The sequence below is a fragment of the Gouania willdenowi genome, chromosome 6 (genome assembly GCF_900634775.1).
Source record: "Gouania willdenowi chromosome 6, fGouWil2.1, whole genome shotgun sequence".
In the NCBI taxonomy this organism is placed as follows: Eukaryota; Metazoa; Chordata; class Actinopteri; order Blenniiformes; family Gobiesocidae; genus Gouania; species Gouania willdenowi.
In genome coordinates this window covers 42,542,547-42,562,402 of record NC_041049.1, presented here as the reverse complement: position 1 = coordinate 42,562,402, position 19,856 = coordinate 42,542,547, and the positions used below count along the sequence as shown (strand labels likewise).

The window sequence follows — 19,856 nt, the reverse complement described above, 5'->3', positions numbered from 1 at the left end:
CTTCCTCCTTCGTCTCCATGACTGTGGACGGAGGCTGTGCTGACAAGCATTCAGCGGAATGTCACGTTTTTGTGAGTGGAAGGGTCCACAACATGGCTCCACTATGATTATTGTTTTTAGACGTACTATTCTGGTAAGTAAACATGCATGTTTATCCGTGAACACAGCATTATAAACGCTCATATTTTCACCACATAAGCAAAACAAAAGCTCGTGACGCTTTTACTCTGGAGCAGAGCATCACATGCTGGAGAAGTCAAGTCATTTATAGCGGAAAAACCTGCAAAGTCCGTGTTAACATGCACATAGTTCTAATGTCGGCAGTTAAGAAAGCTAAGCTAAGCTAAAGCTTATCACATGGTGGTCGAGGTAATAAATCTCGACGCTGCATCCAAAGAAGGAGAGATGAATGATGTGACTACATATTCGTCTTTCTTATTATTGTTTTATTTTATAGTTACTGGTATTGTCATGTAATATTATCATTGCTATTACCTTATTTAATAGTTATTATTGTATTATAGTTACTGGATTCTCATATTTTATTGCTATTAATATAACTATTACTACTTCTATTAATATTATATCCCTATCTAATTGTACGACTACTTTATCATTGTTATTGCTATTCTTATATTCTCATTTATTATTTTTTATAACCTTTACTATTACTACTTTCACTATTAATATTATATCTCTATCTAATTGTACTACTACTGTATTGTTGTTATTGTTATTCTTATATTCTTTTTTTTATTATTCTTTTATCTTATAGTTACTGGTATTCTCATTGTATTATTATTATTATTATTATTGCTATTACCTTATTATTTTATGTTTATTATTGTTTTTATTATTGTAATACAGTTACTGGCTTTTCTTTGTTTTTATTATATAATTGTACTACTACTGTATTAATGTTATTGGCATTATTATAATGACCATTATATATTCTTTTTAATTTTTAATATTTTATATTAGAGTTACTGGTTTTCTCTTTGTATTATTAGCATTGCTATATTATCATATTACCATATCATTATTTATAATTTTTTTAATGTTTTTTATTGTTATTAGATTCTTATTATATTACTTTATTATTATTATTATTATTATTATTATTATTATTATTATTATTATTATTATTATTACTATTATTACTATTACTATTTTTGCTAATACTATTATATTCTTATCATCTTTATTATTATCATCAGGGCTCTACACAAACTTATCCAGTGGTGGCACTGGACTTTCTCTGTTGGTCGAGGGGGGTGTACAGTATAGCCATGCATGCTGATGAATAGTTGATTTAACTGGCGTACTGTAGTTTTGTATGAAGTAAAGATTGACAGTGACTCGAGATGTATTTGCAAAATGTTTTAGCGTTAATGTTAAGTTTTTCTGTAACAAGCAGTGGCTGAAGTCATTATAATAATAATAATAATAATAATAATAATAATGGGTCCACAACACGGCTCCACTATGATTGTTCTGCGCAAGGGTGAGTCTTTCTTATATTTTTCTATGTGCTAAGAAAAATGCTAGCAGATACAATGTAAACACACATACACACACACGGCTGATGCACGTTCGTGCACTACACCGGGATGAAAATACTGAACTCACACAGAGCCGTTTAGAGAGTTGTGACTTTGGTGTTGCAAAATGTTTATTTTTCGTGGTACTTCTGTGTCTCTCTTAACAACCTGCGACGGATTATGTGCAAGACGCGCGCAAGAGAGAACGCACTGTAAGAGCATGCACTGTACAAGTATACAGTAAATTCCAGAAAAACAAACACAACTGAAATGTGCAAAATTTTAAGTATGATAAAATTGCAACCAAGCAACAACAAAAAAACAAGAAATTGAAGTGGAAAGTAGGAGTACACTAACCATTTCTCATTGGATTTTGTAACCATTTCTTATTGTCATTTTGTAATTTTCTTTGGTGAATCTTCCGAGGTGGGTTTTCTGAATTTTGGGGAAGTCCATGTCTGTTATTTGGAGTGTTTTTTTTTTTCTCACAATTTGATACTAAGCATTGTTATCAATAGCTTTTGGCCACAGCACAGGATCATCTGATATTATTTGATTTGCTATTATTTGAATACTTTCTGTTCTGGTGATGCGGTATCATGGGGGTGGTGAGGAGGTGGTGATGAAATGCTGTGCTGTATGAAGGTGCCATCATGTCCTACTCTTCTTCTTCAAAAACCCCCTCATGATCTGAGGTTGATATTGCTTGAAAGAAAATAGTATAAGAAGCAATTGTTTAAGACAAATATTTGTGTGGTCATTTTAAATCAGAATGCTCCCATGATATATTTTAAACTACAAAATTTATTTAAAAAAAGTTAAACTAATTAAGTTCCTACTTTCATGTAGAGAGGTCTGTTGTTGCTGCTGGTGTTGTGGTGGTGGTCCAAAAAAGCACCTTGAGGAAGAAAAAAGAAAAGAGCACAATGTATTTGGTTGGCTTGCATGAAGTAAGGTAAAGTAAAGAAATGTGCATGCTACACATACACTAAACATTTGAGATTTGTATGGAATAATTAATGAACATTAATTTGCAGTAACAACTTTAATGCTTCATTTTAACATTTTATTTAATGTAACATTTAGGCTATAGCAGAACATTTATGGATGTATTAGCTTTACCATTTGACAACAAACACTTTATTCTGGGAGAAAATATCATTGGCAGCAAAGGACTAAGTTATTGTGTGGCTAATAATGTACACAGCCATTGGCAACAAGACTTACGATGTGTAAGCAAAGCTGGACTACTTATTAACTCATTCAGTGCCAGACATTTTCAGATTTTCTACCCCCCTCAGTGCCAGCCATTTTTTTTAGCATTTTGACTAGGGATGTAACGATTAACCGTAAGGCAGTTAAAAATCGATTCATAGGTACCACGGTTCACATCGATGCGCTGAAAATTGAATCGCAGTACTTTTTTTAAACAGCAGAGGGCGCTATATATTAATCCTTCCAGAAGCGGACGTGGCGGGCGGAATCTGCTACTACATTCTTTCTGGCCGCCATTTACTGTTAAACATTCTCATAAATGATTCTTTACATCTTTAGCACCGAAAGAATATCTGTAATATTACGTGAATATCTGTAAAAATCACGTTTTTCTATTAGCTCTGTCTGCTAGCATAGCATCTCTTCTTCACTGGTGGAATATCTGCATGCCAACCGACCACTGGGTTACCAGCGCCCTCTGCTGGTCCAAACAAATATTTGACGTCAACACAGTAAAATGACTTTTTTTTTAATTTTTTTTTAAAGTCTAATTGTTAACAAAATACATTTTCAGTTGCACTTTTAAAAAGAAAAAGAACTATTATGTAGTTTTGAATTGAACCAGAATTTAAATTAATAGGTTTCTTCTTCATTTGTATTATTCCTTTATTTATTTCATTCAAGATTTATTTTTAGTTAAATTGCATTGTTTTGAATAGTTTATCAAGGGATTCTTTTGACAATGAAAAATAAAATGAAAATAGTACAGTATTTTTCCCAAAAAAAAGGGAATATTTTTCAGTCATCATTTGTCTACAGTCCCATTTTGTAAAATAAATCATGAGAAAATCGTATCGTGAACCCAGTATCGTGAATCGAATCGTATCAGGAGTTGAGTGAATCGTTACATCCCTAATTTTGACTGATTTTAAAGACCCACATTCTACAATGACAATCTGAAATCTGACAACAGATCCCGAAAGATTGAAGCCTCTACTTTCGAAAACAAGCCAGAATTTGTTTCTGACTCGTTTTGTTTTTTTGTAATCAGCCGTTGAATAGAGCAAGTTTTACACAAATCTTCAGTTTCAGAGCAAAAAGCTGAGAAAACAGCCTTTCAGTGACTTTAAAGCTATTTTTTTTTTTTTTGCTTTAGTGACAACTCTAACATCTGACCATCTGAACATTGTTTCCTTATATATATATATTATAAAAAAAACACTGAGACCGGGCTTTTGATGGCAAAATGATTATTTATTTATCTGGGTCAGAGTTGAATGGATTTCTTACTGTATTTTGGCATTCCTCCAAGTTTCTCTCCCGTCAGTCTGCACACACGCAACTTCCTCTTCCTCCCGGACATGCAGTGTTTTTTACCGTTTTATCTCACCATCGCCACACTATCCATGAGTTCCACACATGCTCTGGTCGAGTGTGTGCTGCTGGGAACGCAAACTCTTGTACGTAGCGCCATTTCCTGTCTCGTAGACGCCTTTCCTCCTCTCCCTCTTAGCTCTGCTGAGCATTGATGATCTCTCATCCAAAGGTGCGCTGCTACCTCCTACGTGTCACCTATTATTTTGCTATTCCCCCCTCCTCCTCCCGACACGCAGTGATGACCCGTTTGGTTCTGTTAGTTGATGGTTTTATCTCACCATCGCAACATTATCAATAATCTACTCATGTCCACACATGTTCTGTGTTAGTATGTGGAGCTGTGAGCTGCTGGATACGTCACAATATCACTCCGTAGCGCCATAGTCTCACTCGTTCCTGCTCCTTCCTCCTTAGCTAATGATAGCATCAGTTGCTAATCTCTTATCTAAAAGTGTACTGCTGCCATCTTCAGGGCGCAGTTGGTCACTACAACACCCCACAGCTTAGATATTGATGAGGGACCTCCGCCAGGGTGTTTTCTAGTAATCCCCGTGAAAAAACGCAATTGACGAGTTATCTCGTCAGTGGCACTGAGCGTTTGGATCTGAAATGACGAGTTATCTCGTCAATGGCACTGAGTGTTTGGATCTGAAATGACGAGTTATCTCGTCAATGGCACTGAGTGAGTTAACATAAAGCTGTTAAAATTGGTGTAAAGTAAGAATAAATATGTGCTCTGAGTTTGTGATTACCAGAGAAGTTAACCACACTGTCAAATTTGAATGATTAATATATACATAAAAATACACTTTATGAATGTGTTTAGAAGTAAATGACTGAATTCACTTTACACAGACTTAAATGTGCAGTTAACTTTTCTGGTGCTGGGTGGATGACTGGGAGTTTGGGACAAATTCCCTGGGACTAACTGGGACAAACTTTTTTACAATTAACACACATAGCTAACACATTCTCACTTACTACTATCACGTTTTTTCTTTTCATCCTCTTCTTGTTTTTTTCTTCTTTTCATGAGCCCTGTGGGATATGTCCGTTTCATTTTTTCAGTGTGTGTTTGATAACATCAGCATGTTGATGTAGGGACCGGTAGTAGTGGGGCCCCATTAGGGAGGTTCCCGATGTATCACTGGAATGTGTCCGGGGGGTTTCAAGTTGTGTCACTGATATCTGCTGTCTGTCGGTGACCCCTACTAACAACTAGCCAGTGACTACTCAGAAAGGGCCACGTGCAGGGGATTTTCAATGCGCTGTTGCTGCAGCGTCTCAAAGCAGTTACATTATTTTGTCATTGAAATTGACTGTCAGCCGTCACTCGGGGGCCCCCTTCAGCTCGGGGCCCTTGGCAATTACCTGTGTTGCATACCCTGTTGCAACACCTCTGCCTGAATTTCACTGGCGCAGTGTCACAGCAGGCCAGGCAGCACTCGGTCCAAACTGTGGCACAGATTACTACTTGTTAGCCAGAAGGCCAGCTTTAGGACAAGGGGAGGAGGGAGAACAGACAACGCCAACTCGCCACAAGGATGCACAACCCCCTCCAAGAGGACCTCTAGTGGGACAGCCCAGTCTCCAAAGCAACAGTAATTCTATAACAACCAATATCCTATATCACTGATGCGCAGTAAGGCACACCAAGCAGGAGGAAGAACAGTGGTGCACATACGTGAACACAAGGGAAGGCGTGCGCTATAATCCCACGAGGATACACAAACTTGTCAAGAGGGCTTCCAGCGAGGCAGCCCGGTCCCCATGGTAACAGTTTGCAGCAGAGATCAGACCGTCACTGTTACGCAATAAGGCACGTTAAGTAGGAGGGAGAAAAGCGGTGCGCCCACCTGAATACTGAAGGGAAAGCATGCGCTAGGGTTGTCGACATGCCAGACAGCGCTCCGGTACGTCCACAGCCACACCACAAAGGCTCCTCGACACCTGTACCTGCCACGCCACGCCGGTGGAACCAGAAAGAAGGGAGAGAGGCTGACAGGTGCGGCCAGACTCGTATATGAAAGGTGTGTCCCCGCCCAGCAATTAGTGGACAGGAGGGGCGAGGAACAGCGAACCTGCTACACATATCAAAACTATATAAAACCTTTTTCACATATCTCTCTTGTGACATTTTGACTAGTCCATTTGTTTGTTGAAAGTCTATTCCTAGGAAATGTTTCAGAGTTCCCAAATCCTTCATTCTGAATCGCTGAGTTAAAATTATTTTTATTTTCATTGCATTTTCACTTGAAGCAGCTAAAATAAGTTCATCTACCCAAATAATAAGTGTTACCTTTTGACGATGCTTTTCCCTTGTATACACATAATGATCTGCATCATTTTGCACAAGGTCATTTTCATATAGATGTGTGCGTAACACTGTATTCCAGTTTCTGCCCCACTGCTTGAGTCCATACAATGAAGTGGTGAGTTTACATCCCAGTTTTTCACCTGTTTTAAAGCTTTTCTCATAACCTTGTGGTTGCTCTAAATAGGTTTTGCAATTGATGGGTGCGTGCAGGTACCCTGTCTTCACGTCCATCTGATGTAAGATTGGGTCCTCCTGTGCTGCCTTCTGCATGATAACCCTTAAACTTAACATGTCAGCTGTCTGTGAAAACGTCTCTTTGTAATCACTTCCTGCTTTTTGGTCATATCCTTTAGCAACAAATCTTGCCTTATATTTATCAGATCCATCTCTGTCTGTTTTAGTGCATAAACCCCTTTGTTTTTAAAGCTTGTTTACCTGGTAGTAAGCGAGTCAGCTGGAACTGGTCATTTTTCTCTTGTGTGTTCATCTCCTTATCCATGGTGTTTTTCCAGTGCATTGTCTTGGATGATAACACTGCTTCCTAAGTTACTGGAATGTGGAACTGCTAAATAACAGAAATCAACACGTTTGTAACCTGTCAAATGAATATTCAGTCTCAAAATCTTGGAGATATTCTGGCTTTTGCTTTATTCTGGATGGATTCTTTCTGATCTCTGTTGCATCATTTGTCTCTGACTGTTCCATATCTGCCTGCTCATTTAAATCCTCAGGGCTGTTTTTAGGTTGAACTTGGCCCTCATCTTTCTTGTCTCTGTCACAGATGGATAGCCTGTGTTTATGTGTTTGCGCATGCGCAGTCAGTTCCCCAATATGAAAAACATTTACGTCCAAAGGCAGCTCTCTACGCTGCCTTTGGACGTACCCGTGCTATTCTAAATGCTATACGTAAGTTCACAGTGTATTAGTGAATTGATACAGTGTGGCCGCTGCTATGTTTTCTAGCTAGTGGGCGAGATAACACTCAGGCGGGATGACAGAGCTAGAGACGATAGAGAAACTTACTTATGAGGAAAAACAGCAGCTTTAAAAAAGATGAGAGACCAACACCTGAGCTACCAGACCTTCAGCAAAGGTAAGGTCAGATAATTGTTTGTATTTTTCACAGTGAAAGGAAGGATTGGCTTTGTGGATGTGCCTCACTGAGGCTGTTCTGAGTTGTTGTTGTCATTTTCTCAGTGTTTTTGTGTTTCCAACACAAACAACGGATGCGGTGCCGTATCACGAGATATATCTTGTTGGGAGAATATGGAGGCTATATTAAGTAATTGTTTATGTTTCTTTAATGGTGTTTTACGATGTTGATTTTGTTAGATGGCTAAATGCTTGTTCATATGGATCTTGTTGGATTTTTTCTTTCTTATTATGAATTTTATATTTTGATAAGCGCATTGAGATGACTTTGTTGTAAATTGCTGTATACAAATAAAGTCGAATTTAATTGAATTAACACTTGCCAGCTGAAACATATGAAATTGTTATTGGTGGTCTCGATTTGCAACGCCCTGCCTATCCCACCCTAGTGGTCACGGCACGTCACTGATACTCTCACATCCTTATCCATCTTCTATGTCCACATAATTTAGAAAAAACGTTGGGGTGTATCAAGGTGCAGCCAACAGCCTGTTCCGCTATTTTGCTCCTATTGTCAATTTAGAGACTACATTTAAACATGCACATAAATTTTTTCAACTGTTGGCGGAAACAGATTTCTCTGAAAAAACTCATACTTGTCCAGAAAATCATAACTAAGGATGAGTAACCTTTTATCTAATGTGCAATCAAATGATGTTACTGCTTTCCTGCTGCCTTAAAAAACATCTCTTGTCTTACCAGCTCTTTTAGAGAGAAATACTGAGACAGTTTTTTTAGTATAAGTTTCTGAAGACTTCTTAATACAGTATTAAAATCCAAGAAAAGTATTTTCCACTGAAGAAGACCAAATGCATCAATGCTGAATGTATTGTCAACACAAAGTTTTACAAACATTAAGACAATAATCCACAAATATCCAAGACCATCTAATATTGTTCCCATTGTTCAAATAGATGAAACACGTTTAAAAAGCAAATGGAAGAGAAATCACACAAAATTTTAAGGTTTTATTTATTCAAACATTTTGAAATCAACTTGAAATTACTAATATTTTGGTACTTGTGACTGAGTGAGCTTTAGTCCAGCTCTTCAATCAGCCAGGATTTTGAAGGAGGGGTGGTTTCTAGTGTAGGTTCACCATCACAGAAACCATCTGCATTAACAGGATCTAGCAAAGCTGAAGACTCGTTTGAAGCTAGTGTTTTGTTGCGGTCACTGAGAAAGAACAATGATTTCTGGTGTGGATCAAAGGGTGATATGTCATCACTCTGCTCAACAGGTAATAGTTCCTGCTCGTTGTCTCCTGAAATTACTTCTATTTTTGGTTTGAACACTTTCTCAGAAGACACAATCGAGGTGAAGTCATCAGTGTCCACATCTTCCAAATCTGGCAAGTCATCAATATATAATGAGGGATTGAAAGAAAGATGAATGGTTTCCAATTGCTCTGCGTCCTCCAGTTCTGTGACCAAGGGTCCAGGAGAACATAAAGGTGACACCTTGTCTTCTTCAGGATGAGATGCACGTTTGTTTAGTTGTGGTTGGTCATCCACCACTTCACTTTTCTCTTGCATCTTCTCAAAACTACTGTCTGGCTTTTGAGAGTCTGGATTCAGCTGTTCTGCTTTCAACACCTGAACTACAGGTGACTGGTAATAGGTGTCTTTTTCTAAATGCTCCTGCTCTTTATGTTGTGATTCTTTGTCTTCAAACTCTGGTTGACTTTCAGGATAATTCCATTTTGACTGTGTCTGCAAGCCATCCTGAACAGAGGCTTCAAACGTCTCTGGTACAGGAGTTGAAATCTGGTAGTTGTTTCCTTGACAAGAAGGATTCTCTGGAGTAGATTCATCCTCGGTCAAGCCTAAAATCAGACACATACAGATAAATGTATTTCACTTATTCTTTGCTTAGTATATACAAAAGAAGTACAGTTGTTTACCTTTCTCCTGAAGCTCTCTGATCCGTCTTGTTTCCAGAGCCTGTTTTTTAACCATATCACAATTATTCAAGCTGTCCTGAATTTTTTGCCACTCCCGAGATTTCCACAGCTCCCTCTCTCTGTGCTCTGCTTCCAGACCTCCAACATTCCAGGCCTCTGCACAAGCCCTGTGCTTGGGAAGCACAGGACGGCCATCCAGGAAAGTGAGCTGTTTGAGACGGACAATCAAAGTCTTTCTGTAGTTCGGGATCTTTTCCACCACTTCATTTCCCTGCAGATACAACACTCGCAGTTCTGGCATGGCCTCAAGCACCGGTAGAATTCTGGAGTCATTTAAATAGTTATGTGACAAGTCCAACACTCTGATGGCTGGACACCGACTCAGATGTTCTATATCAGCTGCTGTTTCCAGTTTGTTGCAAGCAATCTCCAGAGTGCTAAGTTCAGGCAGACAAGAGATGTTCTCAATGAGACGTATTAAGTTATTGGAAACGTTCAAGGTCTTGAGCTTCTTTAGAGGTTCAAGATTTTCCAGCTTGCTTATGAAGTTCACCTGTAGGAACAGGCAGCACAGATCTGTCTGGGCTTCCAGGTTCTTGATACATTGAAGCCTGTTGTTTTGCAGCCAGAGACACTTCAGCCCAGTGTACTCTTCTAAGTTCTCAATGGTGGAGAAGCCTTTGAAATGTAGGAAGAGGGTGTCATTCAGCGATGGTGTCCGATACAGTTTGTTTTCTATGCAGTAGTTTTTCAGGAACCTTTTGGTCATACGTGGTCCTGTGAAAGTATCAATGCTTTTGTTGGTATTTTCTTGATTTTCTTTCTCCATATTTTCTTGATTTTCTTATATCCAACTGTTTCCTGGAATTCAACTGCCCACCTTTTAAAAAATAAGTTAAACATATTTATTCAACAGTTAATTTTGGCCAAGTAATTTGATTGACAAGAGACATTCTTTGAGTGCTGATATAGAGTATAACATCACTAACTTTTTTTACAGACGTTATCACTCCGCTGTACAGGCGTTCTAATAACAGTCAACTTTCATTTAGGAAATGTTTGTGTTGCCTTTCAAGTTAAATAAATTATTATATAAACAAATCATAATTTCTTGTCGCTTAATACTTTTGACTAATAAAATGCGCTTGTAGAAGTGTTGTATAAAATCTATATCACGCTGTTGTGCTGAATATCAGCACTAGTGTGATTATCTAATCGACACTTTGATCAGTCACTAATGCTTTAAGAAACACCTTCCCTGGACAAGTCTAAAGTTAGTCATTAAAACATTTATTAAATAAAGGCACGTATAAAGCGTTCTTTCTCCTGAAAAAAAAAAGCTGTTTAAAAGTTGAGGTCACATGTCTTAAATGGATAAGACACATAGTCCTGCCTTTAAAGCATCGGATGGTGTTTTAAGTTGTATTGTTTATTTCTTCCTTTTCAATCTTCATGAGGTCACACATTATTTCAAGCTGAAAAAATGTATGACCTCTGCATTTCTCAGGATGTACAAGGGCTAGATTGTTAAAACCTCTTGTGGTTATGTAGAATAGACTAATAGACACTTGTAATAAGCAGTTTTAATATTTGCATCCACCTATAAATTTTTATTCTTATGTCACACATTATTTCAACCCAAAATAAAATGTGACCTCATATCTTACTTTCTCAGGATGTACAATAGCCTGATTGTTAAAATAGTTTCTAGTTATGTAGAATAGACTAATGGGCATTTGTAAGAGATAATGTGTTATTTTGATCCACTGTTTGTTTTTTAAAAAGTGCTCCCCAATAATTTCAGGTCAAAGTAATGTAAGAAGCTGATTTTCTGAGGGTGGACAGATCCTAGATGACTAAGCTTGTTTGTAAATGTGAAGACTGGACTACAATAGAGTTACAAATAAGCAGTTTGATATTTGTATCAAACCTGTGACAGCCCCCCCCCCCGTATACACTAGTATAAAATAAGAAGTATTTACTAACTTGATTCAGGAATTTAGCTGAATAAGTAACTAAATTTACGATTTTCCTAGAAACTTACCTTGCTGAAAAATATTGCCCTCTGAGGATATCTGCTGGTAGACTTTATGGGGGAGCTTTCAGGATATTGGTCTCTTGTCGTCGTTTCAGACGTTACAGCACGGCAGTCACTACTGTAGATTCTGCATCACTTTTATATTAGCCTGAGTTACCATGACGACCTGTCAACATGGTGCTGTTCTACAAAATGACTAAATGTACGTCATCATAAAGCACACCTAAGTATATTATTGTTAGACATACAGGTCTAAAAAAAAAAAAAATACATTTTATCTGCGGAAGACATTGGTCAATGTTGCTAAAGAGTAAAATAAGTTATTATTTATTCTATTAAAGACAACAATATCCCACTTAAGGCGTAGCCTAGGGTAGTGTTTGACACATTTATAATGCATACTAATGGCTGCAGGAATCCAGAAAAAAAATTTTTTACCTGGTAAACACTGCTTTCAATTCATTAAAGGTAAGATCAATGAATTTTGAGTGTTAAGAAACAAACTATCATCAACTCAGGGCTGGTTGTAGGCAGGCATATATGAGGGGGCAGTCAGAAATGTTAAGGGGGCATCATATGTACACGCATGCTCCAGCACTTTGTTTCCTCTGTGCGTATAGTAACAGTGTTTTCTTCATTGAATTGGGTATAGCTACAGTATGTGTCCAACCCCAACTTAGATAAGTGGATTGCACTTAGTCAGACCTCTACCTTCAGACATGTCCAACTTCAGTGTTCCACTTGAAGACTAAGCTCCTGTTGGGATAGCTCTTAATGTCACTGAGGCACGCAAACCCCCCACAATAAGGTCTCTAAAGGGGGGAAACTGAAATAAATAAATAAAATATCTTTCATTCAGATTTTATCAACCAACAACACAACATGTATCTTAATTGGATGGCCTAATCCTCAAATAACACACTATGATCAATATTTACAAAACTGAAAGGTAGTCTTATGAATAATATTTTTTTTTTTCAAAACTTCGCAAACTAATTTATAAAACACAACAGAACATTTTATGTGTTCTTTCTTTAAAAAAAAAAAAGAAAAGGAAAAATTTTGCTTGGTTTTTTTGTTTGGTATTTTTTGTTAGCATCCAAACAGTTAAAAAAATCTCCTTTCTTTCCACTCCACAGGAGCACTACACCTTTTAGAAGCTCTGAAAAAAAGATGCATTACACAGCATTAACTTTCTCTTTGTGGGCTTCAGAAAGCTGGAGTGGAAAATAAATGAGCTGGCTTTGTAAAAACTGCTGTGATTGAATGAAACATAGCAGTGCAAAGCAGTTGTGACTGAGAAAACGCAGCTGCTTCTTCAAAGTCTTACCACTCTGTGGCCGCGCTGAAACCTGACACCACACTGTCCGGCTACTCTTGGTTCATTTGCATACTAACAGTGATTGGATGTTTACTGAGGGCTGGGGGAGGTGTGTCTGTGTGCACTAATGTGCACTCATCGAGACTCAAAGACGAAAAATTTAATGAAAAACTAATGCAGGGTAAAATACCCTTTTACTATTTTTATTTTAATTTCAGGTGCAGATTCACTTTTCATTTCATGGTATGTTCAAACACTATAAAATGATGAGAATAGGAATTATGTGAAATAGTCATATCAACGTGCATGCACACATCATCTACAAACAACGACAAAAAAGATCTAATAGTCTTTGCAGTTTTTTCTGTCAAGTTTTACTCATAGTGTCCAGTTTTCACATTCAGTCGTTTTCTCCGTCAAAGGAGCGATGTATTCTGAGTGACGCAGTCCAAAGGAGAAACTTGGAGCTTTTGCTTTTGCGACGGTTACCTTGTAAAAAGAATTGTTAGTATCTGTTTGAAATGATTAAAAAAAAGAAAAGTTTCTTACATGCTCAGGGTAGTGGGCGCCGGGTCCTGGCTTTTTTGTTCCTTCTTCAGGAGTAAAGTTGCGACCAGACATGCTGAACTGTGGAGGTTTTTTCCCGTAGATACTTGGGTCTACAACGTTGTAGGCGGCAGGCCCTGGAGTCTGAATGGGAATCAGCAGTGTGAGAACATTGATTGATTGATTTCATTTGAGTTTTGATCATTTATTTTTGCCTTCTTCAAATCTTCATGGAAGCTTCCGTTTTTGCTGCGGCCACTGAGAGCGGGGGCTGGTGCTGAAGTTTTGGACACAACTTTGGGTCCGATAACAGGTGGCAGATTGTAGGTGGCAGGACCTGCGTTATGACCAACAGACAGTTTGTATCCTGTGCTCTGTAATTTACAAATTAAATTTAAATGTTGTTACCTGGTGTCAAGTTTTTAAGGCCTTCTTTACTCCTCCCATACAGAGAAAAAGATGGCGACTTTGGATAAAGGGAATTTTCTGCTTTCTCCGGAAAATAGTGACCTGAGAAACAAGACAAGTGGTATGCTGCGTTCACACTGAATGCTTCTTCTGTGGCACCGGACGCATTTGCCGCACGAAACGCACCGCAGGGTTCGCAGGATCAAAAAAATTTCTCCAATTCACTTCATATGCACATCTGAAGTGAAGCCCCACCCACCAGCGACGCATCCAACTTAGTGAGTTTCACAGCCTGCTAAAGCGAGGCGCTGCGCCCCTTTTTCTCCTCTCATAAACATAAACCACCAGTGAAAAAAGCCAGTGTGATTAGCGGCTAATGCTAACCTAGCTCAGTGCTACAGAGATAACTTTTACCTGCTACTACCACCTCCTCTCTGATTCTCCTTTACGCCTTATCCTTCCTAGTCCGGTCCCGGTTTTAAAGGCCGTGTCATACAGCTCCAGGTGGTCACACACAGCTTCTACTCCATGGTTGAATGGGTGAGCAGACCGGTGTCCAAGTTGACGGTTTGGCGTCATTGTCAACAAAGACTCTGATTGGCTTTTGTAATGCAAAATAGTCGCAGGAGTTCAATATTTTCAACTCTTACGAATGTGCAGATGTGCGAATATGCGTGAAATCGGGAGCATGCTCGCACGGCCAATGCTCTTGACGAACAGGAAAGATTTTGCATCTGGGACTCATCTATCCATTGACTTTGTATGCAATCTGGACATACGGACATTTTGTGACCCATCCGGTGTGAACGCAGCATTAAGGAGTTTGTGTCTGAATTCACAGGTGGATCTTAAAGGGTACCTGCAGTGGAAATGTATATAACAAAAAATATATTCAATGTATTACCATAAACAAACTATGTGCACCTTTTTATTAAAAAAAATGACTTTTTAGAATTATTTTTTTAGGGAATAAACTATGGAGAGCCGCCATTTTGGTCAGGATATGAAACACATTTGTTGATCGGCTTGGCCTGTCACTTTAAATAAATGGTGCATTGGGTTAGAGGTTTACATTGTGGGAAGTGGAGATTTTCGGTTGGTGAGACTGCACCATTAATATCACCTTTCTCCGCATCTACCTGCTTCTTGTGTGCCTCCCTGCACCCACCTAGCATGCAGAATTAGCCACAGACAGAGCTGTTGTTACCAGCAGAAACAAGCCACAGCTGAGTATTTAGGTGTTTTAAGTGCAAAAATATGACTAGCAACTGTGATGAAAGCTGAGTGAAAGGATATCTGTTAATTGACAGGATAATGCTCCACTACCTCTGAGGATCAGCACCTGACGGCGCCATAATGAACAGCTAAGTTCTTGTGACGCAGTTCATCATTTAGCCACAAGGAAATAAGAGGGAACAATGCAGTGCCATGACAGCCTCCCATAGTATCCCCTGTACACGGAAACGTTGTACTCTGAACAAGTACGTTTACAAGCTCTGGTTTCAGTCCTAACTTTGGCTTGGTGCCCATTAGTTTAGCTCATTAGCTTAGCCCACAGATCCCTCTCATAGCAACACTGCTTGAAGTGGTCCTTGTGTATCCCGTACCAAAATTATCGAGCCAACGTCTGGGTAACTTTGTGTCGTTATTTGGCTTAAAGATGAAAAATAAATGTTTCTGCTAGGTTTTTCTCTATTATAGCAACCATTGGTTTAACACTCTGCTATTGTTAAAAACTGTAGACCAACTAGTGTTGCCAACTCTTCTGTAAGGAAAGTAGTTATTGGCTGTCCCAAAAGGTGTTAAACGTCGCTAAATGACATAATTGCCTAATTTGCTAACTTTCTTTTGATTATTGTTGTTTTTTAATTTTTATTATTTTGCCATTGTAAGAGGCCATTACATAACTTCACTTATCAATCGATCTTTATTTGTATAGTGCCAATTCACAAGTGTTATCGCAAGACACTTCACAGAAAGCAGGTAAAAGAACTTACTGTTTGTTATCTACAGTAATTACTTCATGACTTTGATGCTTTAGACCCACAATACATAAATCAATTCTGTCCTGTATTGTTGGTAACACTGAGACTAACGGAACACTATTGCCTAGCAACATTTAGCAGGAATCAACGAACGTGCATCATATCCTGACCTCCATATTTATGCCCCAAGGTATAAAATCGTTCTATCGTCTTTTTATTGTGTTTTTTTTGTTTTTTTTCAGACCTGGCCCAGGAACCTTGAACAGTTCTAGTTCCTTTGCACGGCTTTTGATTGAGAATGCAGGCGTGCCGTCTCGTCCCATTGTGCTGATGTTGGAGGGGATGAAGTATTTAGGGCCAGGGGAATGACTGGCACTCAGTTCTCTGTGTCGTATCCCCATGCTGTACATCGGTGCTTGGTATTTAGTCGGGTCATGTTTGGAAGTACCTGCATCAAAGACGAAATATGACATCAACAACCAAGAGAAGCTATTGTGACTTTATTATGACTTCTACCTGTCAGAGTAGGGAGTGAATACTTGGGCCCGGGGCTCTTATAGAGGGCAGCAATCGGACCCCTTGGCCGGTGGGGCCTCCAGGTCCCAACATAAGGGTCTAAACAAGGCATTACCTGAAAATATAAAGAAAGATTTATCAAAAAGTCTCTGAATTATTCTGTTATGACTTATTGGATGAAATCCAGAACAAAATGTATGCTTATATCTATATAGTTCAGGTGACCCTAAACTATTTTATAATGTTATCCAACTCCTTTAAATTCAGAGGACTAATACAGAGCAGTTTGATCTCAAGTAGACTGCAGATTATAAGCAGAAAATTGATAATTAAAGTGTGTAAAGCTCCAGCATTATCCAAGCAATAAGTGACAGATGTCAGTCTCAGCAGAATCTACACTTAAATTAATTTGATTTTGTGACCAACTTTTTATTTAATTTGAGGAACTTAAATAAATTAATAATAATTGTAATTAATTATAAAAGAAAAAAACAATTAAGCACTTTGTTGAATTTACTCAGGGTTGATACAGCGTGGCCGCTGCTACAGCTGCTACGTTCTCTAGCTAGTGGCGGGATAACACTACAGTCAGGATGACAGCGCTAGAGACGATAAAATAACTTTCTTTTGATGAAAAACAACGTGTGTGTGTGTGTGTGTCCCTGACAAAAACAAACGGAAAATAAAAACCAAAATAAATCGGAATTCACTCAAAGCATAAACTTCAAATTATTTTTAAATAGCAAAGTTTCACCTTTTAAATAGTACTCCAACTTCCGTAAAATAGGCCGAACAGGATGGAGACGCATTTCGCGCATGTGCGCCAGACCCTGAACTAATATGGAAGCCCGGACACATTTGGTACCTACACCTGTCAATGGCAGTGGCTGTGCTCAAAGCGAACCGCGAAACATGGACATTTCTCCGCAAACACGGCATTAAAAACTCTGATATTTTCACCACGTGTTTATAACCTAATGCCACACCTTGAATGTACAGGACATGTTTGTGTGTAATTGCACCCACAAATAAACCCCTTTATAACACTACAAAGTACAGAGTATGTACACCTCTTTGTACATCCAACCTTTAAACACATACTCATTTGCCCATAATTGACAACTCTACATGAGCTCCCACTATATGAATACATACTTCTGACAGACATTGTACTAGTTGTGTAAATTAACAACTAATTAGCTTGTAGATATCTCAACCCTTTCAAATACATAAATTCAATGAAACTCAACAATATTTGCAGGGCTCCCATTTTCCCCATGCTTTCATCATATGATGGCAAACATTTTTCAATGCAAATTGTTGAAGGCTCACATTTTCTAAAATCTTGCATTTTCCCTTAAATTATTTCAGAAAATGTCCCCAAATTAATTTTTTTTTTTTTTTTTAAATTGACAAATTTTGAAAATAATATATTGCTGAGATATTGTTGGTTTTATTCATGATTTATAATGTTATATTAATGTTGGAATTGCTCATTTTCCCACCTATAATCTGTGGCTCGCTTGAGATCAATTTGACCCGTATTATAAAGCAGAAAATCAGTGAACAACTTACAAACTTACAGGAGAGGTCCAATGTTCCGCATAAGGTTTGAATAAATGTGTTTGTGTGTTTTCAGCAAAGACACACACACACGTTACTTAGAAAACACACAAGCTGTTCTTTAACTGAACACGAGGACATAGTTAAAAATTACATAAAGGGGCAAATTGCTTAGTGTGCTTTCTAAAAACTCTCAGCTGATTAAACAAAAAAAATAAACCTAAAATTGAAACTGATCATTAATTATTATTCTTTTAATCATTCAGTAGTAGTTACCGTCAAACTGTTGCTACGTTTAAATTTGTAAACATACAGTAAGCATAAAAAGCTCCTGTAAGAAGACAATACAAGCTGAATATATTCATACAATCTTGTAAACACTGCTGCTATGTAATCTATCCACTGAAAAAGCAAAAAGGTAAAGAAAAGATCTATACCTGTGAATAATCCTGGTTCAGTTCCAAGCGTCAGCAGTCTGTGTTTGAGTGTAGCAGCAGCAGCAACAGGAGAAACAACATGCCCATTGAACCAAAACACTGATTGTCAACTTCACTATGACAACGTTACCATGGAGGCGGTTCTGCTAAAATAGGCAAGGCCTGATTTCCCAGAGGGAACTGTGGGACAATTCTTGTATTGGTGTATACTCAAACAAAAGCAGTTGGCCATCTGTTTCGTCTTTTTTTTGTACTCTACAGCAAAGATGAGCAGCTTTTATTACATCACAGCAGGGGTCACAAAAATATGATTGTATCTGATCCGAGGGTCACATGATCAACATTTAGAATAACAACCAATCTGAGTATAATACTGAAAACAGCAAAGAGTTTTAGTGGGTGTTTTTGTTGTGGTTTTGTATAGTGTTCTGTTATTTTTGTCTTTAGTGTGTTTCAGGAGTCATCTCGTATATATTTTATCCCTTTTTATGTTATGTTTTTGTTGTTGTTTTGTGATTGATTGGAGTCATTCTATGTGTTTTTTTTTTGTTGTTTTGTGTGCTTTTGGGTGATATGCCACGAAGCCAGATTTTCTTTTGTCACGCTAACTTCTGGGATTTACTGTAATCGGTGTGTGCTGTCCTCTGCATGGTAACTTAGGCTGAACGACTAACCTGGTCGGGACCAGGTTTTGTTCTGGTTAGGATTTTAGCGAGTGCTAAAGTCCCGCCTCCTGACCAATCAGATCTCTTAGAAAGCGAGCTGTCCAGTAAAACAACTTACAAACAGTGAACATGTCACTGTGTGGATCTGATGTGACGCTGACAGGAGAGAGAATATTTAGACATTGATGCATTCTTTTCATTTACAGATGACATCCTGTAGGAAATATATAGATTTTTATCTGATGGACTGATAAGTAAAATAAGTCAGCTGATAAAGCCTGCGTGCATCGGGCGCTTTTACACCGAGAAATTGATTAATTAATTAATGTATTCTGGGCTGATGCAAAGAGCCTCAGTCCTGTAAGATAATATAAAATATAAATACTGTATATTCCACCATATGATGTAGGCTGATCTATATGAACGCAGCATCATATAGATTCTCTGTTTATATTCTCACTAATTTAAGTTTTAAAGGAGACATATCATGCCTTTAAATCCTTCCTTTTTACATGTAAATCATACAGTTGTGGTCTGAATTCCTCATTATTATAGCTCCACAGGCCCCTTTTCTACCCTTTTCTGATGTGCGTCTGAGAGCAACTCGTTTTGGTGCGGTCTCTTTAAATGCAAATGAGACACTTCATACCCCGCCCCCTATCCAGGTTGCAGAGGTGACACTCGGTTCAACTCCACCCTGTTCGGCCATTTTTGTAGTTTGATAGAATAGATACGATTATGTAGCGGCTCAGAAACTTTTTATTTACACGTTATTAACAAAATGTCAACAACAGAAGACTTGTCCATCCAGCCTTACATGTTTGAGCCAGAGTCGGACCAGGTGGAGCGAGATGAAAATGAAGATGATGAAC

General features: G+C 38.2%; 2 protein-coding genes across 2 annotated transcripts; both read right to left on the bottom strand.

Annotated features, from left to right (window-relative positions):
- Positions 1-8,639: 8,639 nt before the first annotated feature.
- LOC114464238 (dynein assembly factor 1, axonemal-like) lies at positions 8,640-11,675 on the bottom strand. The gene is made up of 3 exons (XM_028448293.1): positions 11,550-11,675; positions 9,506-10,385; positions 8,640-9,427 (listed from the first exon to the last, which is right to left on the bottom strand). Exons 2-3 carry the CDS (start codon positions 10,332-10,334, stop codon positions 8,640-8,642), a joined length of 1,617 nt encoding a protein of 538 aa, XP_028304094.1. The 5' UTR covers positions 10,335-10,385; positions 11,550-11,675.
- A 1,507-nt stretch (positions 11,676-13,182) lies between these two features.
- Positions 13,183-18,435, bottom strand: cimap1b (ciliary microtubule associated protein 1B). Its single transcript, XM_028449871.1, has 7 exons — positions 18,320-18,435; positions 16,320-16,434; positions 16,048-16,251; positions 13,819-13,920; positions 13,626-13,747; positions 13,414-13,554; positions 13,183-13,353 (listed from the first exon to the last, which is right to left on the bottom strand). The coding sequence occupies exons 2-7, from the start codon at positions 16,429-16,431 to the stop codon at positions 13,243-13,245; spliced, it is 792 nt and encodes a 263-aa protein (XP_028305672.1). The 5' UTR covers positions 16,432-16,434; positions 18,320-18,435; the 3' UTR covers positions 13,183-13,242.
- Positions 18,436-19,856: the final 1,421 nt, after the last annotated feature.